The sequence below is a fragment of the Mercurialis annua genome, linkage group LG6 (genome assembly GCF_937616625.2).
Source record: "Mercurialis annua linkage group LG6, ddMerAnnu1.2, whole genome shotgun sequence".
In the NCBI taxonomy this organism is placed as follows: domain Eukaryota; kingdom Viridiplantae; phylum Streptophyta; class Magnoliopsida; order Malpighiales; family Euphorbiaceae; genus Mercurialis; species Mercurialis annua.
In genome coordinates this window covers 40,257,903-40,281,499 of record NC_065575.1, presented here as the reverse complement: position 1 = coordinate 40,281,499, position 23,597 = coordinate 40,257,903, and the positions used below count along the sequence as shown (strand labels likewise).

Below are 23,597 nucleotides of genomic sequence, written 5' to 3'. Positions count from 1 at the left end.
AAAAATGATAATTTGTGTATGAAAATGACGATTTTTTTAAACGGCGTGATTAAAATAAGAAAACATGTAAAGTTAGTGAATTTTTATGACATTAACTCTTTTATTTATTATCATCCGACCTTCACAAAGACATATATATCTGCTATATATATATATAAAGCATGACGTTTTTTCCCAATGATTGACATTTGGCATCTTACAATTGGTTCTCACATTTTATTATTTTTAATACATTTTCTTTCTTTTTAATTCTTTAATTTGAATTATATAAATAGAAATTAATCACATTAAATACTAATGATCATTCATTCTCATTCATTTTATATTTTTGATAATTTGCATAATAAATTGAGTTTGACCTTACCAAATTAGTACACTCTACTAATTACATAAAAGCCTTTCCTCTTATACTATATTTTTGCTAATTTTTCGTAATATTATATTAATAATTAATAATTTATGGTTATAACTTTTTTATTTGTATTTGATAAAGAAAAGGCCTAATTACTCAAAAACCCCCCACCTTTCACTTTGTTTTCGTTTATACCCTGACCTAGGAAAAATGTCATAAATACTACTGACCTTGTCAATATATTTCGCCCGTACCCCCAACCCGAAGCAGCACGCGCATTTGTCCAGCGTGGCATCCATATCAGCTAAAAACCCTGAAACGCACCGTTTATGACTCTGACGCACCGAATATCTGACCAAACCATGGTTAGTGAGGTGGCAATTACTAAAACGGTGCGTTTTGTGTTTGAAGCCCTAAAACTGAAAAAGAAAAAAACCCTAAACTCTTAGGATTTATCATTCTTCCTTAGTAAAATCGAAGCCCTAAAACTGAAAAAGAAAAAACCCTAAACTCTTCATGCTCTGAACCCTCAAAACTGCAGAAGAAGAAAACGTCGAACATGAACTTATTCGTCAGCTTAAAGACATAATAAACGACGAAGATTTGTTTTGTTTTCGTGGTTTGAATAGCGTTTTTATTCAGTAATGGGTAAAAGAAAAGAAAACGAACATACATTTGGAAAAGGACATCGAAGAGGAAGACCCGAGAATTACAGGTAAGAGCTTAATCGTATTCTGTGGTTGTATCTGTTCATTGGTTTAATTTTTGGGTTTGTGAAAATTTTGATTTTAGGGTTTTTGTAAATGGGGTTAATTGTAGGGATTATGGAAAATTTAATTATTAGGGTTGAATTTGTAACAACTAATTTTGGGTTTTAGGGTTTTTTTTCATTTGTTATGATAAATTACGGTTTTAAGGTTTGTTGTTTTGAATCCTAGGAACTGTCGAATTTCAGCCTGTTAGTTTCAGTTATAATTTTTACTACTGTCAATGGGTGTAATTGTAGGTTGCTTTGATAAATTCTGATTTAGAGTTTTTGTAAATTGGAGTAATTTTAGGGATTTTGTAAAATTGGATTTTTAGGGTTTTCTAAATTGGGGTAATTTTATGGATTTTGGTATTTAGAAGAAGGTACATAATTTCCTGCTTTGCTAGAGCAGCAACTCATACATTTTTTGTTCTCTGTAGTTTTTACTTTGGTATCAAATTCAATACCCCTTAAATGTGTATAGCTAATATTGAATTGTGATCTGCAATTTGTATTCTCTCTTAGGATGTTGTTTGCAGGACTTTATATATGCTGTTTGTATGATTACATAGGTTGTTTGTTGATGTTAGTATGTCCTTTTTCTTGGCAGGCCACCATGTCAGGTGTGGGTCGATGTAGAGATGACTGGGACACGATACATTACTGTTATGGGTGGGAAATCACTAAAAGGGTATTGGTATCAGGACGAGAATCTTACAATGGCCGACATAGCACAAAGGGTTAAGGATTTGGGGTACCCAGAAATCAGTCGCATCGGGTACTACAAACCTAATGGGGATTGGAATAAGGTTACGCTTGTGAAGGATGATGATGGTATTAGACGGTTGTTCAACGAGGGTTACGCGTTTGGCAATGTTCAAATGTTTATAGAGTGTAAGAAGACAGCTCAAGAGTTTGAACATTTCAATATAGATGAAAGTGTTAGGGATGCAATAGAGGGCTGTGAGGATGAGAATGCAGCCACTGAGAATGCAGCCACTGAGAATGAAGGTGATATGGCTACTGAAATTGCTACCATTGAGAAGGAAGGTCCTGCGGCAACTGAAAAAATAGCAGCTGAAAATGAAGCCACCGAAATGGAGACCGGTAATGTAGATGATGACTCTGACAGCACATATGTATGTGGCAGCAATGAAGACAGTGATGATGTTAGCGTTAGCGAAGGTGGGAGTGACTTTGATGATGAGTACGCAAACGCTAGGAGAGAAAAGAAAAAATTAAGAAGTAATGACATTGATAGCATTAATGGGTTGGGTTTGGATGGCATGCTTGAAGCTCCTGGAGGTGTTGCAAGTATAAATGGAAAGTATTGGGAAGGAGGGGCAGTTGGGAATTTAGATGCCTATGCTGGTTGTGAAGAGTCTGATGGTGGAAGTGTGTATGCGGATAGTGATGGTGAGCTGCTCACGCCATCTAGCAGCGATGGGGATAATTTAGAAATTAAAAAGAGGAAGCGACGAACCAAAGTGTTCTATAACCCGAAGTGGAACCATGAAGACTTACAATTTAAAATGTACATGGTCTTCATGAACAAAGTACAAGTGAGATATGCTGTACAGCAGTGGGCTATCTGCAATGGCCACGATATACGCTGGAAAAAGAGTGAGAAGTATAAGGTTGAAGCTTTATGCGCACCCGGTTGCACATGGAGGTTATATGCTAGTAGGAGAAAGTCGTGCACTTCCTTTCGGATCACGGGGCTGGAGACCAAGCACACGTGTCAGAGAGCATCGAAAAACAGGCAAGCGACATCAGAGTGGGTGGCGAAAGAATTTATTCAGAAGTTTAGGCGACAACCTGCATACAAACCCCGTTATATGATAGGTGATCTCAAGGACAAGTATTCTGGACTAACAGTCACAACTTCATGTTGCTATAGAGCGAAAAATACGGCAATGACTATCATCAGAGGGTCTCTTGAAACCCATTACACTAAATTCAGATCGTACGACGCAGAGTTGAGAAGGGTAGACCCGGAAGGTTTATTCCGGTTCCACTTCATTAATGACCCATCAACTGGCGCTCCGATTTTCCAGCGGTACTACGTTGGGTTTTCAGGGTTGAAAAAAGGGTTTAGGAGTGGTTGTCGGCCGGTGTTGTGTGTCGAAAAATAATTTGCTTTCCTTTAAAATTGTGAGGATTAAATGATAATGGTAGGGCTGTTTTGTCTTTGTTGCGTTTATGTTTTTGTTGGTTAACCCTAAACTGCTTTGTCTTTGTCTTTGTTGCGTTTCTATTTTTCTTGCTTAAGTTCTGATTAATCATGTGAAGCAAAACTTGCAAAAGGGGCATTTCAAGTCAGTTCTATTTTTGTTGCTTACAATTGTGAGGATTAAATGATAATGGTAGGGCAGCTTTGTCTTTGTTGCGTTTCTGTTTTTGTTGATTGAATTGAATTTTGCTTTGTCTTTCTTGCTTAAGTTCTACATAGGTCTTTGTTTTTTGAATAAGCAGGTTATATGCCGTTTCATGCTCTTATAGGTAATTAGTTTCAGCATATCATGCCTATAACTGAATAGAGCCTGAAATTTTATTTACTGTCTATTTGGTTAAGTTAGAGCCTGAGATCATTTAATTTTTTGTGTTATTTGAATCACTTTGTCATTATTCCATCTTAATATCCTTCATGCAGCCTGCTTCCGACGATGGCAATAGATATGTTAGTGGAGCGGTTTCAACTGCCGCTGCGGCAAGAAGAAATAATAGGCCACGAATGTCATCGCAGGAAGGATCGACAACAAACGAAGGTGCACGACCAGCCATATCCTCGCAGGAAGGATCGACCACCAACCTGGGTTCCCGAGCGGCCACATCAGTTATTTTCAAGTCAACGGCAACGCAAGCAGCAGCACCAAGATTAGGAAAACTCCCATTGAGGAAGGGGAAAGAGAAGATGCAACCGTAATTATTAAGTTTTCGGTTTTATGATTTTTTGGTATGTAAAAAGGTGTTAGTTTAAACCTTTAATTTTGGTTTGCTTCAAACAGATGTGAAGCAATAGCTATAGAAAAGGTGGTGGTATATAAACCTTTATTTTTTGGGCTTCGATGTGAAGCAATAGGTGGTGGTATATAAACCTTAATTTTTTGTGCTTCGATGTGAAGCAATAGGTATACAGGTGATGTATATTTTTTTGGGTCAGAAGGATATGAAGGAATATAGGTGATGTGCAGTTGTAAGGGTTAACAGGAAGTGAAGTAATAGGCTTAGTTACCTAGGATGTTCACCTTATTTGGCTTCACCAGGATGTGAAGTAATATGTACAGCAAAGGTGTTTCTACAAACTTTGCTTTTTTGGCTAATTAATATATTACATATTTAGTATTTGCATTGGTGCTTATTAATCAATATTGTAATTGTAATCTGCATGATGCCATTTTTGCTTATTTTTGCTTATGTACAATCACATGCCATAGAGGGGTTCTTACCATTGGTACTCATAGGACCATTATACTACTAACAGTAAGCACCACAAATTTTACAAGAAATGAAATTACTAATTGTATAACAAAACATAGTTAATTGTCGCATAGATATCAATAATATTACATAGATAATTATCGTACCATAACAAAGGTCGTGTTCTAAATACACACTATTACATTACGGTAGTAATCCACTAGCTCCAAACACCATAAATTACAGGGACTACATTAGTAATTAGTCCTAAATTAACAAAAGTACACTGGTTCGTTATACTACCACCTCCCATCACCATAACTTCGTCCTCTCAACAGTTCAAGACCTACACAAAACATACATCACATCCATAAATAGCTTACTTATTGCTACTACTTGATCATTGAATAACAAAATAAAAGAAAACATAAAAACACAGCAGGGTCATCAAAGCTTTCTTGCAAAACCTGGAACAAGATTGCGATCCTTCGGCTTGTGACTTCAATTCTGCATTCTCCTTCCTCAGGCAATCATTTTCATCTATTATCTCCGTAAAAGCAACGGTTGCTTTGTCTCGATTCTCTTCCAACTTCTGAATTGTTATGTTCAATTCTGAAATTGTATTTTCACAACCCTCAAGCTGCTCCGTCAATCCTTTCACTTTGTCCAACAGCACTCCGAACTTGATCATATTCTCGAAAGGTACCTCCTCATCGTACCACCGAAATGCTCCGCAATCATCTGGGGTCTGTTACATAGATTTTAGACACTACCATAATTAACAGCCATAGGTTTACACTAAAGTTAGCCATAAATTTCACAAAAACACCAATCTAACAGTATTTAATTTACGAAATTCTACTAACTGGGTATAAAAAACAAGTCAACACTTCATTACACATGTTAAACAACAGTAATTTCGCACATAAATTTTAAATTTCAGATCTTCAATAAAAAAAAGAATCACACCCATCAGTTATGGAAGAAAAGATAAAAGTTACCTTTGACTTACAACAGCGCCAGAATCTTCTTCCCGGGTTCGTTTTCGTCCATGAAGTGTACAGATACAACCTTCCATGCCTGCACCTGCTACGTTCTTTCGTTGCAGGGAGATTGAACAGCTCGTCGCTCACGTTATCAAGACCCCTCGTAGTTAGCGACACTGAAGACATAGTGTTGCTTTGGAAAATCCTAGGTTAGCTTTTCTCAAATGTTTTCAATTTGTTAATTAGGGTTTCTGTAAAAAAGAAACGATTTTGAAAGGAGGAAGAATGGTAAATACTAAGGTCAAACACAAAACGCACCGTTTTAGTAATTGCCACCTCACTAACCATGGTTTGGTCAGATATTCGGTGCGTCAGAGTCATAAACGGTGCGTTTCAGGGTTTTTAGCTGATATGGATGCCACGCTGGACAAATGCGCGTGCTGCTTCGGGTTGGGGGTACGGGCGAAATATATTGACAAGGTCAGTAGTATTTATGACATTTTTCCTAGGTCAGGGTATAAACGAAAACAAAGTGAAAGGTGGGGGGTTTTTGAGTAATTAGGCCTAAAGAAAATTGTTTTGATGTTTTTTCTTTTGTTAATATTACACTAGCTAATCTTGGATCTCACAAATCCTAACACCTATTGACTTAATGATATTATTTTCATTCTTCCCCTTTTATTATAATCTATAGTTATGACTTATAATACTAAGATAGTAATAATTAGTTATTAAAAATTAATAAGAAACTTCTAATCTTTCCATTTATATAAGTTTAATAAATTGAAAAGCCAAAAACATTTAGGCCCAGGATTTTCCATCTTTATTTTTCTGTCTTCTAATTTTTTTACAGTAGTAAACATTTCTTTTTTTTAGCCACAATTACAAAACTTCTGTTTTTTATTTCCTAATTTTTCTACATCCCATTGTAGAATCCAACCACTTACCACTCTTAATATTTTCTATGAAACCGCTAATACATGCATTTATCATTTCTTTTCTTTATAAGTAAAAATTAAACGAGATAGGACAAATAAATAGACACTCAGTACTAATTTATTCCTTTCTAAGTCTTTTTAATTTTATCAATTAACACCATTTACCTTTACGTTACTAAAAATAGCTAATTAATTATTACGTTTTCTATATAGCTACCTTAACTGAAACTGTTAATTGTTAATATTTGAAATTTTGAATAGCTAATAAAATTATTTGACAAAACCAATAAATATACCTTATTTGAATTTAATTTTTATAATACTACCACCTAATAATTCTTTAATATCAATATGTTCTTTCATCTTCATCAACCAATAAAATAACAAAACAAATTTAATACTAATATAATTATCAAAATTTATAACACATACACACATCACTTCACTTTCCTATATATTCATCAACACCCTCTAATCAAAATCACCAAAGCAACCAACTCAAATTTCGATTTCAACAAAAATTTATTATATTTTTTTTATATTAGAATCTATGATCATCTCAATATAATATCCATGCTTTTTACAGTATTGTTTTCAATCCCATTTATTTTTTTTAGATGATGATGATAAATTAAGCGGGTTATTCTTTTTTGGTTTATTCACGAGTGACGTTTTTCTTATATCAATTTTTTGGATATTGAACAATGGAATTTCCTGATCAAGAGTCGATAATTTTTGGCATCAAATTTATTTATCACAATGATATATATCTTAATAATTTTTTGTTTTGGCTTGCAGGCAATATTTCATCAATTTTAGATGATAGTGTACCTCAAAAGGTACCATTTTCATATTTGTTTCACTTTGATTGATCAACAATTAATTAACTGTTCTCTGTTATTTTGGTATTTTGTAAATAGCAATATTAAAAACTTAAGAGTTTAATATCATCAATTCTAAAAATCTTTTGAGTTACCATAAATTTTCATTATATATATATATATATATATATTCATATATTTGTTCCTTTTCAAACTGCTAACTTCTTATATATGTTGTTTTTTTTATTTTAAAACTTGTTAATGATTTTGTAAATATTATATTTTTGATTATATACAGATTTTATTATTGTGTTTTGATCTAACAGTTTATTTTAGTTTAATTTATAATTGTGTTTAATTGCAGGTGAAAGAGATAGAGACTATAAAATTACCGTGATGATCAAGAGAAAAGATCCATTTAAAGTTTAGATGAAATTTTTTTTTTTCTGAAATTGTTTATGAGAATAGAAAAGGCAAGAATCTCTGTGAAGAAAAAAATCTTGCGAAATTTTAATGAAAAAATTCCATATATGTGTTTGTCTGAGGTGAGGATATTTATTTACATATTATGCATTTTTCGTATATTAGCTATGTAACACAAAAATTTAAATACTTGAGTAATAAACACAATAAAAATTTAAGAATATTGTTATTAATATTTAGTTGGAGTTGAAAAGTATATTATTTTAAAAAATCTAAAACATTATCATCTAAATTATGCTAGAGCTCTGTTTTGTAGTTATTTGTTGATTATAAAGTTCCAACAATTAAATCATATTTTAATGTCTTGGTATATTGAAAAAAACTATCGCCCCTACAAATGATAGGCTCATGTGGTTTTGAGCAATGAAAATTTTGTTCGAAAAAAAATAAATCAAACTCTAAAAATGGATATTAGTTACAATATTATTGTAATATCTAATATTTTTTAATTTTTTTTCGTGATAATAATTTTCTTCACATTTTATTAATTCTGTAATATCTATGTCCTGCAATTATCATTTTTCACATCATAACATCAAAATTAATAATTAATACTTATATATGTTTTTCTTTTATGGAGTAATTTTTTTACAGGTATACCATTTTTTATTTTTTTTATTTATATAGATATACTTTGCTTAATTGATTAATTTATTTTTAATTATTTATATAGCATATTAGTGAAACCAATTTATGTTTAAATTCAAAAAAGAAATATGTGGTATATAATAGTAATTGATAAATAAATAAAAATATTCTATCAAAAATATAATTTAAATGGTGCCAACAATATATTACTTAAAAAAGTTATGTACATATAAAATAAATAATGTAAAATTAAACCAAATAAAAATGTAAGATGAAATTACAAAATTATAAAATATCAAACATAAATATGAACAAACATTGCACGTATGGAAGTATAAAAATTTATATAACGTATCAAAAACACAAAACTACTTTAAAATTATGATTTTAATTGCACAATTAACATTTTTAACGATCATCTTTTTAATAATACCCTTATATTTTCTATAACTTTTATATACTACTTATACTACTATTTTTTATATCTTATAGATAACTAATATATTTTACATGTGTGTTAGAAGTTGTAAAATTTAAGGATAAATTATTTTAAAATCAATTATTATTTTAGTTTCTTTACAGGAAACTACTTAACAATATATTATAAGATTAATAATTAGTAGTAAACTATGAATAAATAATTATGAGAAGGTAATATACTATGACATTAGATAATATAAAAATAAATGTATTTTAATATTTATAAAATTATTATCTACTTTTTATTATATATTTATTTTTATTTTTATTGTTCGAACATAAAATTAATTATATAAAAATTGTAAGCTAATAATATTTAAATAATATTAAAAAAAACCGTACAACGCACGGGTTAAAACTAGTATATATACAAATCAGGATATTTTTTTCCACGGATTGACATGTGGCACACTTCTATGTTCATTATCAAAAATAATTGTTTTTTGTTGATTTCATAATTTTATTTATTTGCTAACCTGTAACAATTAATTTTTAACATTTAATGTTAATAGATCAATTATTGATCTGGTAATATTTAGGGTAGTTATTTCACTATAATTTATTTTTCTTTAAGATTCTTAAATTGAATTTGACAATTATCAAATTACAATCTACTAAAAATATTTTATTTGGATTCAATCTTTTACATACTATTATGGCTAATTAAATATTTTTATGAGCACTTAGCTGTAATTTCTATTGAAAAATAAAAATACGTACAGAATCAAATAATATTTAAAAAATATATATTACTCTTTTTTTTTATTTATTTAAAAATGAGTAAAGTTATCATACGATCTCTAAATTATTCACACAATTTTAAAACTCTGTCTATTTAAGAAACCACAAACAAACATTTTAGAATTTCTAGTTTTCTGTCCTTTTTATCTCGTAATTAATTATGATATTCATTCCTTCTTCTAGTCTATATTTACAAAACTTATCAATAAACTAGAAGTTAATTATTTCCTTTTTGTTTTGTAATTGATACTCCCTCCATTTTTTTTAGTTGTCTATTTAGTAAATACATATTAAGAAAATGGGGTTTATGTCTTAAATTATGAGAGTAAATACTCAAATAATCCTACTATTTAATAAATACTTTTGTAAATTGAGTCATATAGTCATTTATTAGGGGAAGGATAAATTTAGAAGATACTAGCTAATGTTATTTTAAATTTCTAAAAAGACAACTATTGATGGAAAAACACATTTGCCTAAAGTGACAATTAAAAAAATGGAGGGAGTAGTAATTATTATTCTTTTCAATTCCCCTTAAATAGTACCATTTTTTTTCCAAAGGGTTTTTAGACCCCATAGTTAGAATCCATTAATCAAGATTAAATTACATAAAGAAAGTCATATCACAAGACTAAAATATGATCTTTCAATTTGTAGATCTAGAAAACTAACAAAACTATCATACAAGTTAAGTAAATAGAAGGAGCGGCAAATCTAGCCATAGATTCTGCATAAATTTTGACGTAACGAGAAGCAAGACTTCTGTTGGAGCGGGACTTGAATATGCCCTTTACTCCGATAGACCGGCCATACGCGACCCGCTTGTTCCTTTGAAAGTTTGTATTTCCGACCATCTTTGTCAATGGAATTCTAAGAAGATAGATCAATAGCTTTTCAAATCGTAGATCTACAAGAGATTATTTTGAAGCCCGAACAATCGCTAAAAATTCTTGAACGATCTAAGAAATCAAGCCACAAAATCCTACAAAATACAAAGAAATTCTTACAAAAAAGATAAGATCCTTACCGGAGCGATAGCCTTTAAATTGAAGAGGTCTTATTGAAAATAAGAATAAACTATATAGTATAATCGGAAATCACCTCCTCCCACCCTTTAAAATATGAAAATGGAGAAGAAGTTTTTAGAGAGAAGGGAGAGCAATTTAGAGAGAGAGAGAGAGGATGAAATACCCTTAGTACATTCCTTAAATAGTACCATTTACTACACTAGAAACATTACGACAATTTTATTCTTCTTTTGAAACTAACGTTACAAGTTAAAACATATACAAAGTATTTTGTGTTTGAAACTTATTTCTTTCTAAATAATTCACAAATTATCAATGCCTACTAAAACTATTAAATGCCTAAACCTACTAAATACAGCCATTTATTATACATGTCCACACTCATAAATTGCAACGATGCATATTTCTTCTTTTACCATTTCATTTTGTGGAAAAAATGAATTTAAGAAATTTGAATACTATAAATTAACTATTGTCCTAAAAAAAATTAACTATTAACGCAGCCGTTTGTAAGATCTCTTACTTTTCATTTTCTTACTTCATCCGTCCCTCTCTCAATTTGCTGCCTTTTCTTCCAATATGTTGTCGAGCAGTTTTCTGATGATGAATATATGTTCAATTTTAAAAATTGTAAGATTTTTCCTTCTTATTTCATTTCAACTTTTTATTTTAAGTTATGTTGTTAAGTTGGAAACTAATTTTGGGTAAGCATTGTTACAGGTTTCTTCTTAATATTGATGAATGGAAATATAAGCTCAATTGACCAAGAAATTTATCCAGAGATAGAAATATAATAGAAGGGACTATGAGCAATTTTCTAAGCTTGCCAAAAAGATGGAACTGTATAGGTAACGTTACCATTTTCCAATATGTCAAAAGTTCATGTTTTCAAATGGCTTAGTTCAATTAAACGATTCCTAATAAATTCACGCCGTATTGTTTCCATTGACATGGAAATTCTAAATTAGATGTTTCATGAATTTTTTTTATTTGAGCTCGCTAAGACACATGAAATAATATAGTTATTTTATCTATGATGGCAAGTGATTTGGATAATGTGTAGAGGTCAATGGTTGTGCTACATGCCAGACTATATGTTCTTCTTATAATTCTCCTGATGTAATTTTTGAATAAAAAGTTTGGCTGTTTCTTCATCTGGGCTTAGCTTGGTTTTTATATCTAGAGCCTAGGGGTGCACGAATATGCACCCAAGGTGCATGATTGTGCACCATGTCATGTAGCCGAGGGAAGGGGATTTTTCGGGGGCTTTTATCCTAAGAATTCGACGTGGTTTCGTTGGCCCAAAAATATTTGAAAACAATATTTGTTTTTAGAATAAAATGAAAAGAGTTTTAAACTTAAACCTAAAGACTTTTAAAATTAGATTTTAAAAGTAAAGTTAAACGTTTATAATAGACTTTAAAAGAGTTAAAGTCTACGTTTAAACGGTTTTAAAGATTTAACAATCGGTTTTGCTAAATACTTAGTATATGACTGAAAATTGTTTTGACAATTAAGTCTATACTATAAATAGTTTTCTTTAAGTATCGCTATACCTAAAATGACTTTTAGAGGGAAGTTTGAACGTTTTTTTAAAATGAGAATTATTTATATGTTTTTTTAAAAATAGATTATTCACCTATTATAGGTTTAAAATAGAGAACTTATTTAAGAATCTAATAAAAAATGTGTGTCTATTTTTTTATGATTGGATATGATGGTGATTGCTTAAGAAGCACGGAAACTTCGATAAAGTTGCGTTTCCCGTTTCGGAAACGTTTCGGAAACTGGAAACTCTTGGACACCCGTACGAAACGTTTCGGGCCGTTTCTGTAAATAATAAAAATTAAAGTTGTAAAAAATTTAAAATTATTACCCACAAATAAAAAAATCTAACTAGTTACCCATAAATTTTACATTCGCATTGCCCACACAATACAACAAATATACTTATTTGTGTTGAATTGTATTATATTTTTTATATATTTATAAAATTTTAAATATTTAGTACATTAAATTGAATTATTTTGTTAATTATCATAAATATTTAAATAATATTTTTGAATATAACCCTAAATTTTTGTTATTTACACGTTTCCCCCACGTTTCGTGTCCTTCATTTTGAAAAACTTTCGTTTCCCCGTGTCCGTTTCGTATCGTTTCCGTTTCCGTGCTACTTAGGTGATTGCTAGTTTTGTTTATTAGATAATTTACAAAAGAAGAGTAAAACAAATTATCATAATTTTGTTTAATAAACTACGAAATTTAAAAAATTCTATTATAATTTTATTTAAAATTAAATAAAAATAAAATAAATATAGCGCAATGTGCGGTTCGAACGCTAGTACATTATATATTGAATCATTAGATTAAAAGTAAAAGTATACATCCACTTGAAGTTGTAATATAAGGATAAGATCAAAAACATCTGATTAATGAATGATATCTAATAAAAATTTAAATATAAGAAAGTGGCTACTGTTAAAATATAATTAAAGAATGCAACTGTTATTACCATAGTATTCGACTATTCGTGTGATAATCCCATAAAACATTTATAATATTAAGATATTTAACAATAGTAAATAAACAATATTGAATGTTCTTATATCTCAAACACTTATTGGTTTATCGAGAAAAATAACATAGCATAACCGTTGCGTGAAATAAATATTCGCTATTAAAACTTGTTAATTACTCCACCTATTGACTTAAAATAGAAAGTGAGTGTTTATCCCACGCAACCGTTACGCCACATCATTTTTACAACAAACCAATGAGAATTTACGATAGGAAATTTTTTAATTATCACTTATTTTTTTTATCATTAATCCACATGGCTAGCGCATGATTGGTTTATTGCACGAATGTCGCAACGGTTATACCCAATAATTATTCATAGAAAGTTTATTTTTGTAGGTGATGAAATCATAAATTTTTTTAGTTCGAATTAAATTTCATCTGATTATCTGGTATTTTCTAATTTTCGGAGCTTAACTCATTTGTGGCTTTGACAATATTATAAACTGTACTTATAAAAAAAAGAACTTTCGTAACGATAATTCAAACTAAAATCTACTTCAAATTATACGTTGTGCCGCCTCTGAATGGAGAAATTCTTATGTAGACTTAGTCTACCACGTCATCAGTGGAGTAAGCCAATCATATCATAACACTTTATTAAAATAAGGGTATTTTTGTAATTTCGTTTGTTATTTGCATACACTTTTGAATAATGATATTACAAGAATGCCCTAATTTTAATGAGGTGTTATAATATGATTGGTTTAGTCTATAGATGACGTGGTGAATTTAGTCTATTTAAGAATTTTTCCTCCAAATGCCACTAATGGCATTTTTATTAATGGATAATGCCTCCGATCAAAAAAAATAATATTAATGGATAATGCCTAACTTCAATTATTGAAAAAAAAAATCATAAAAGGCTTGTGAACATTGAACGATGTGACAACGCACAAATTATATCAAACATTTGTAAACTTTTCAGCTTATACCATTTTTGCTTCTAATTCTATGTGCTATTGATGCCACTTTCAATGATGTTAAATTTTTCATTCTGAAAGGAAAAATTTATATTCTGAAATGGATTGTCAAGAGAAAGGATAATGTATTATTGTTCTTTTCTTAAGATGAAATTCAAGAAAAAATAAATGGAAATATTTATATATATTTATGTTTGCGGGAAATGATCCAATCATGTGAATCTTTAAATTTATGATGGGGCTCTGTTCAGGTTTGTAATGGGCTCTGTTCTAGTATGATTTTTAATCGGTTTAGTCAAAGGAACGTTCAGAAATACGAGAAAACTAAATTAAATTACACTAAACTAAATGTATCGATCCAGAGATGAAGAAAGGCAAACGAGATTAACACCCAACTACTTCTAAGTTAAGGTCAATCCGAAAATTAAAATAAAAAGTCTGAGTTTTGATTTTTGTTGATAAAAATGTGTAGATATCATTAATGAAAATAACTTAACTATTTATAAGGATAAATCCCATATAATAAAAAAATTTATTATAGTGAAACACGATTTCTAAAAACCTATTTTAGTGAGATATGATCTCTTATTTAAATAAATAATAAACTAATAATGGTAAATAAAAAACGATAATTTATGACTTTTAGGCTCAAAAACCCGAATCGATCCATTTGAACTCGTTTTATGCCAGTATAAACAATGCCCTCAACGTCTTTCTAGTTGGATGTTAAGAAAGGTGAAGAGATGTATTGTTGTCAAGTCCTTCTAAAGTACCAATCAAATTTAAGTGATTTTGTAATCGATAATCGACAATTAGACAAAAAAATAAATAAAATTTAATACTCGTTAGTTGTTTAGACGATCAAACTTCCCTTAATTTGGATGATCAACTTGTTTTTTTTTTATCTTGAATGTATATTTCATTCTATTTTTTTTATATAAATCATCAACCGCGTGACATATCTTGATGACCGCTCAACAATTAATGCAACCTGACTCGCGAAGTTGGATGCTGATATTCCATATACCCAATAGTCATTTTAACTCGGTCAATAACTTTGGTCGGTTTATGTAGTACTAGATTTGATATATCAAGTTAGATGGACATCGGCCATGCCCCCAGTGTTTTGATTCGAATGACAACCCTAGTCTGTCAGTTTTTAGTTTTACAATTATACTATACTTGATTTCTAAATCAAAACTACGCATATGGTAAACGACATGACTGAATTTATTATTCCACTTGCTGCAGTCTTCATATTTGAAGTCGTCTGTTTGTATAATAGATTAGGAAAATGCCAACCAAACGACAAAGTGGGTTAAGTATATGCATAATTGAATTGTGTACTGTATATATGCAAGACTCAATGTGTTGAGTCAAATATTGCGCCTAATAAGCCAAACAAGATGAAAAAGTAGCATGTTTGCTACTTATATGTTTTGAAAGTTATACTTAGATCCTTAAATATTTTTTATGTTTAATTATTTCTAAAAAATTAATTATTTTGATAAATTAGAATATCTTATTAAATTATTAAATACATGTGTTTTCCTGCTATAGTACAATAAACTAATAAGTTTAAACAGTATTTCTAATACAATTATTTTATTTTATTAATTATGAATAAAAAATTATTGTAATAGATTTAATATTTTTATTTTGAATTTTATGAAGATATATACTACATACATATTATTATATTTTTAATAAATTTTAACACACACACACACACACACACACACACACATATATATATATATATGTATGTATATATATATATGTATGTATATATACATAAAAATAAAAATAAAAATAAAACTCCATGTACGTAAACATTTAGGTCAAAAATGATAAAATGAACTCCTAATTTAATTCCATTCAAAGAAAAAACTCCTAATTTAAACTTTCAGCTACAAATGTAAAATATAACTAAATATAAATAAGTGATGTGAGTAAAAATAATAAAAATTCTAAAACAAAATAATTTTAGCAGAGAATGATTTGTAGTTGTTTTTTGCACATTTTATTTGGCTTAATAGTAAAATAAATTTAAATTTTTACGAGTTGTTGTAATTTTATTCAAAATTTTTAATTTTTATAAGGGTTAATTACATATAAAATCACCATTTTTACATGAAATTGCAAAAATAACACGACCTCTAAAACGTGGCAATTTAGGACACCACCTTTCATTTCTTTTCAAAAATAACACGGTCACATTTTTAATGGCTTGACGTGGCATGGCACGTGGCACTTCTTTCGGGTGTCCAAGTCAAAAAAATTTTATCTAAAAACTTGCCCATGTTACTTTTGAAAAGAAATGAAAGGTGTTGCCCTGAATTGACACGTTTTAAAGGTCGTGTTATTTTTGAGAATTCGTATAAAGGTGGTGATTTTATATGTAATTAACCCTTTTTGATAATAATAGTCTAATTTCAACATTTTATTACAATTTTAGCCAATTTTTTTAATCAATTTAGTTGTTCTTATATTTTAAAGCAAGGTTATGAATTTTTATCATATCAAAAATAGAAGTGCAAAAAGAAAAATACAGTTAAAATAAAAAACATTCATCAATTGAAGTTTTTTTAAAAAAAAAACATTATTCTTTTGAGTTCCCTTTTAGTCAATATATGCTTTTATGTTTGAAAGTTTTGTTTTGTCATATGATTATTAAAACTTTAAAAATTGGAATAAAATTAAATTTAAATATTAAATATAAGAAAAGATCATTGTATCCAGAATATCTCAGTAATATCATTCCATAAAATATAGCTATTAATTTAGATTTAATAAGAATAAAAAAATTAATACTACAATTTAAATGTACATATGTTTTTCTATTAGTAACTCTATATCATATATATGGTCAAAAAATTATATAATTAAGTAAAATGTTTTCACATTTGAAGGTTTGGCCCAGTTGGCTAAACTCTTATGACATGTGTATGAGGTTGAGGGTTCGACCCTCGACACTGAAAGGCAGTGTGCCTATTTAAAAAATGTCTAACATTAACTCCCGCTAACCCCGCTAACAATTAAAGTAGACTATTTTTGACAAAAAAAAGAAAAAGTCAAATGTTTTCCTACATTTTTTTGATGAATAAATGTTCTCCCACATAGTAATATAAAAAAATTAATACAAAAATATCAATATCATTATATACGTATTAAATAGATTACTTTAATCAAATATTAATATTTTTATGTACTAAAAAAATATTATTTTTTGATATAATATTCGAAAAATTTATCAGAAATTCTTTTCAGTATAAAATTACTTTAAATTTGTATAATATTTCATTTACATTAATGATAATTTTAAATTAATTTTGTTCTTAATTTGTTTTATTATTTGTAATTCAATATTGATATTACTTTTCTTAATGCAAGTATGGAAACCTTATTTAGGTACATTATTATATTTTCATAAGATGATACAACTTCAAAAATTAATTTTGTGTAATAAAAAAAATTAAAATGTTTACAAAATTTCATGGATCAGAATTTCACGATTTACACCATTCATTACAAAATAAACAGTGTAAATTAAATTAATTAAAATTATATTATTTTTATCTACACTGTTCATTTTATAATGAACGTTGTAAATCGTGAACATGACTCTGAACTCGAAGGAATCTCAATTCAAATTTCATACTTCAAATAAGATTAATTATTTTATCAATAATAGAAAGTCAAAGCAACGCTTGGCCATTTTGCTAGTTTATATGAAATAGGAATTTTTTTGAGAAATATCCATAAAATGGCAAAATATTCTCGAAAATATGGTTTGATCAAAATTATTGTAAAAATACGGTTTGACCAATGTTTGCAAATATAAAGTTTTCATTTGCAAAAATATTGTTTACCAAAAAACTCATAATTTAAGTTACTAACCGTTTACTATTGGTTTTCTAAAAATTGAGTTTACTATTAATTTATTAACAGCTTATTTAATAAAACAATTTATTATTATTTATTTTTAAAAATAGAAAATGTTAAAGTAAAATTATTGCTTAGTTTACTAGCAGAATTATAAAACATATACTCAATTAGTTTCCACTGTATTACTTTTATTTTACTATAAAAATAAATTTACTATTCGTTTATAATTGTTTTATTTTTACTTTATTAGAAAAACAAGTTTACTACTCCCTCCGTCGCACTTAAGAAGGGATATATCCCTTTTACATATAGATTAAAATACTCTTAGTTTTTTTATTTTACCCCTATTAATTATTGTCTTGTAATTTGTATGTAGAGTATTAGTTTTAATTATAGAAAGAGAAAATAGAGATATAAAAGAAAATTTCTTGAAAAATGGCACAAAAATGAAGATTTGGCCTTCTTATGTGGACAAAAAAAAATTAAGCAATATCCCTTCTTAAACGGGACGGAGAGAGTATTAGTTTATTATCGAAACTATACAAGTTAAAGTTAACTTTTTACTTAATTTACCACAGTTTTTTATAAGTTTATTTCAACATAATTAACTATTACAGGTTTACTATTAGTTTACAACTTATATAGTTTTTACAATTAAAATGTTGAACTCAAACATTAGAATATATATTCTTGAGCTCGGTTAATTTTTTTTATCAAATACTTTATACTCATTATCTCGGACATCAATTACATTCAAATCATGAAAAAACCAAATCTATATTTGTTTGCAATTAGGAAGAAACAATAATCGATTAAACTAAAATAGCAAATACCCATTAATTATACAACTCAAGAAATAAGGAAAAACCAGGCACCACCCTCTTTGTTAGCGTTAGAGTCGTCTTCCTCGTTTTTACCTGTGTATAAGAAATTGTACAGTTTAAGAAAATAGCAAAAACAAATGTCACGCAAAAGGAAATCAAAAAAAAAAAATAAGATAGAAGTTTAGCTTCGGTCCACTTCCATTGTATTTCTACAATGATCTGCGCTGCATCGTAAAACTGAAAATACTTATGGATTTTACATGCCTTGGCTAATCTCTTCACAAAAAAGTAGAGCAAATTATTCTAAGGCTCCTCACATTTATTATAATTGACAGTTTGATACCCCTTGTTTGAAAATCAAACAATTTGGTATCTCAGTTTTGATTTTGTAAACTATAAGGCCCTTTCTGTTATATATAGGTACCAAATCGTTAACGTAATGAAACGTGAGATACCAAATCATTTTCAAATCGTTTGAAAATGAGGTATCAAATCGTTTATATAATTAAAATTGAGGTACCAAATCGTTTGAAAGTAAATATCAAATTATTAACGGAACTAACAGAAGGGTCTTATAGTTTAAAAAATCAAAACTGAGGTATCAAATCGTTTAATTTTCAAATAAGGAATACCAAACTATGAATTATAACAAACGTGAGGGGCCTTAGAGTAATTTTCTTTAAAAAAAAGTACACAATTAATTATCCGGCCAAATAATGCTAGAGAGAAGAAATCCCATATTGTTTCACCACCACCAGGCTCATGAACTCTCTAACATTTCTCCTAACCCTAACAACAGCCAGCGCCGCTCATGTCTTGGGGAGGTGATTTTGGCTAATTTTTTTGTCAAAATCATCTCCCTACCCTCTATTTTCTCTACATCTACTTTAAATAAATGGTATTTTTACCATCTATTATCTATTATTGTAATAATTTTTGCCATGTTGATTTCTACCCTTTATGTGTTTTCTTCCTCTCTTCATAGTGAGCTATGTAAGATTTACTACTCCGGTGTTTTCGCGCTATAAAATCACTTGGTGGTCCTTCGTCTAGAAATCGGCCAGAACAGGTGTTTCGTTGAAGTTCGGAATTTCTAACATCTCCTTTGGAAGATTAGTTTACAAATTAATTTTATGACTTAAATGATATTTCCTTAGATTTGTTATAGATTTAAGGTTTTTATTATTTTTGTTGTAATTTTATATTTGTAAATTGCCCACTTTAACTAGGTTTATTTTTAAATCTAGTTTTTGTGGAGTTTGATTTTGGATGACACAATTGTTGTCGAGTAACCCTAATATTCTGTAATTTCTAATCCGTTTATTGCGGTTAGAATTGAGACTCTTGTAGTCGAATTTTTATCCATGAATGAAATCATATCTTTGGAAAAAAAAAACCAGGCTCATGAAGCTGGGTTACAACCCGCTGAAAAGGTACGGGTAGGTTTGGCTGGGCCGAGCTTTACTTCTCCTGCCTCAGTTCAAACTTGAGAAAAATTAATAAGTACCCAACATAGGCAAACTTATTATGAAATTTACGGTTGACAAAAAAAAATTGACAACATTAATTATTAGTTTATAAATTACACAAATAGATTAGTTAATATAACAAATACGGTGGATATGTGAGAAAGGAAAGATGGTGAATCTTTTGTAATGCTTAATTATAGCAACAGTTATGGAAAAGATCCTGATATGATACAAATAAATCTATTAAAATCCTTAATTGCTAATAAAAGACCACAGAAAACGGAGATTCAAGCAAAAGAAGAAAATCAAAAAGTCGAAAACGTGACAAAAAATAAATTTCAAGCAGAAGAAGACCTTCATAAAATCAGCCTTTCAAATGGGTAAGTGGTTTCTTGAATTAAAACAAAAAATTTCATATATATTATGCTGAAATTATCTATTATAGATGGTGAATTAGGTGTTTACTAATTATTCGAATCAGTGATGATTCGAAAACATTAGTGATTCAAAACCAACGATATAATAATTCATCAGCTTAAAATTTGAGTTATAAGTAGTGAATTACATGTATATTGAAGAAAAAAATGTTAATGAACTTGCGTGCAATTGTTAACCTGAATGATGCATATTAACGATGATATTAAATGACATTTTTTTTTTCAAGTGAACTATTAGTGTACTAATCTGAATGATGCATATTAACGATGATATTCAACTGAAAACAGGTACAAAAATTGATTACGATATTTTGTTTTGCTAAATAAATAATAAGATGTTTATAGTTAACCTATAATTCACTATAAGATTACTTACAGTTAACCATTAATTTAGTTTTTTAATACTAATCATTGGAGTTTTATCAGGTACTGGACAATGACATCGAATATTGCTGAGTCTTTTAATGCAGCAATCAAATCAGCAAGGGAATTACCAGTTGCAACACTTCTGGAATATTTGAGGGTATTAGTTCAAGAGTGGAGCTACAAAAATAGAAACATAGCTTCTTATACTATGACAAAACTGACAAATAAAGCAGAAGAAGCACTTAGGGAAAACTATTCACTAGCTAGAAGAATGAAGGTAACATCAGATGTTATTTCAAATATATTTATACATTTAACTTGTAGAATACTTTTAGTAATTTTCTAGTTAACTAAAAATGTAATTAAAATGATACAGGTTATTCCATCAGTAACATGTATATATAGTGTGGAAGATGGCACAAAGACTTCAATAGTAGATCTCATTGAGAGGACATGCAGTTGTTGTAGATTCCAAAAAGATGAGCTACCTTGTGCACATGCAGTTGCAGTGTTTTGCAAATACCACATGGATCCCTATCAATATTGTGCAGAATTTTTTAAAAAAGAAAATTTAGTGAAAATATATGAGGCTATTGTTTTTCCAATGCCTAGCCAAAGCGATTGGGATGACGCCGAAGACATGGAATATACCGACGTTCTTCCGCCAATAGAAAAAATTCCAGCAGGACGACCGAAGAAACAAAGATTGAAGCCATGTCATGAGAGAAAGGAAAAAAATACATGTAGCAGATGTGGAAACCGGGGGCATAACAAAAAAAACATGCCGTAATCTTCCAAAGTGAAGTTAATTTTGTCATATTTCTAATTTAAGAAGAATAATGTTATTTTAGATGATTTTAAGTGATTTATTTATATTTCAAAATTGTTATCATTTTTAATAAAAAAAATTAAACCCTTACCATGTTAATTTTAATTTTTTTTAGTAATCCCTTAACTATGAGCAATTACCTATTAGTTAACTAGTATGGTTTTAAAATTTATTGTTAATTCCTTAACTGTGTGTAGTTAACTATTAGTTAACTAGTATGGTTTTTAATAGATATTTATTAATTTTGTATAAATATTCTTTAAACATAAAAAGTCTTAGTTAACTAATAGTGACATATAAGATAACTTGTAATAAACAACAATTTAAAAAAATGTACGACATAATTTAAATAAAACAGATAATATATAACAAAATACAATATATGATTGAATAACGAATGTTTGCAAAAAACAAGGTCGGATAAAAAGAGTTAAACACCTATTAATATTGTAAATCTAAAAAAAACAAAACAATTCCAATGTGTAAAACAGAATTAAATTCTGATAACGCCCTTCATCTTTGGTTTGGGTTCCACCTCCTCATCACTATCAATGTTGTTATCATGCTTCATGGTTGCATACTTAAAAAACAGATGCGCAATCCGTTCACGATGGCTCTCAATCAAAAACTCTGATGGAATTGGTTGACTTTTCTAAATTTTGAGGTGACAAAATTTTCTTAATATTTGATATAACATTTACCCCTTCAAAATGCTGAACCTTGACTGAAAAATGTTCATTAGGCTTGATAAAGTAGGCCCCATCCTACAAAGAAAACAATTGACAAACCATTAATGATATTAACTTATTAATAAACTGTAACATAATGTAGTCTAGTTAACTAATAGTTAACCATCAGTGACCATATAGTTATACATAAGTTATTTAAAACTTACTCAGATTTAACAAAAAGCAACAGAACACAAAAAACATACTTCATACACACTAGATTGAGAATAAAAAAGATTAATATATCATTATAAGTTAACCCTTAGTTCCAATATAGTTATCAGAACACAAAAAACATACTTCATACACATTAAATTGAGAATAAAAACAGATTAGTAATCATTATTAGTTAACCCTTAGTTACCATATAGTTACATACCCACAAAAAAGATAATTCATACACATTAAATTGAAATTAAAAAAAGATTAGTATATAATTATTAGTTAACCCTTAGTTCCTATATAGTTAAATACAAACTCACAAAACACCCAAATACCAACTCATTAAACAACAATAAAACAATTAATTGAAAAAATAAATAATAAACACCATCAATTAAAGAAATCACAAAGTTAATTGGTACAAACACTAACCCTAATATAGCGAGAAGGAAGAGCAATTTTGTTGTCCTTTTTGTTTTTGTTATCACTGACAGTCTCAAAATCATTGTCACTCTCTTCTTCATCATTTTGAAGCCTACGTTGCTTGCTGGTTGAAGAAATATCTTTGAAATCAACCTTCCTTTTGGTTGCAACAACTTTCGACTTCATAGGCGGGTTTTTCTTTGATTGAGATTTAACGGTAGGCGATTTGGAGGTGGTAGCCCTAGTATTCGCCATTACAAAACTGATTCAACCTACATTCAAAATGTTTTTGGTAATATTTGGTTAATTAGAAAATGTGCTAAACGGTTCCGAAAATCTAGAGAAAATCTTAAGCAAAAGGAAAGTAACGGATTGATTGTGGA

The 23,597-nt window shown here is 29.0% G+C and overlaps 2 protein-coding genes across 3 annotated transcripts; one reads left to right on the top strand and one right to left on the bottom strand.

Annotated features, from left to right (window-relative positions):
- Positions 1 to 4,651: 4,651 nt before the first annotated feature.
- Positions 4,652 to 6,064, bottom strand: LOC126685741 (uncharacterized). Of its 2 annotated transcripts, XM_050379685.2 has the most exons (3): positions 5,522 to 6,064; positions 4,988 to 5,268; positions 4,652 to 4,866 (listed from the first exon to the last, which is right to left on the bottom strand). In XM_050379685.2, exons 1-3 carry the CDS (start codon positions 5,690 to 5,692, stop codon positions 4,860 to 4,862), a joined length of 459 nt encoding a protein of 152 aa, XP_050235642.1. In that variant the 5' UTR covers positions 5,693 to 6,064; the 3' UTR covers positions 4,652 to 4,859. The 2 variants fall into 2 exon arrangements, with proteins under 2 accessions (XP_050235642.1, XP_050235641.1); XM_050379684.2 differs by having other exon boundaries at positions 4,652 to 5,268.
- Positions 6,065 to 20,494: 14,430 nt separating this feature from the next.
- Positions 20,495 to 21,862, top strand: LOC126687879 (uncharacterized). Its single transcript, XM_050382434.2, has 3 exons — positions 20,495 to 20,649; positions 21,133 to 21,349; positions 21,449 to 21,862. Exons 1-3 carry the CDS (start codon positions 20,495 to 20,497, stop codon positions 21,860 to 21,862), a joined length of 786 nt encoding a protein of 261 aa, XP_050238391.2.
- Positions 21,863 to 23,597: the final 1,735 nt, after the last annotated feature.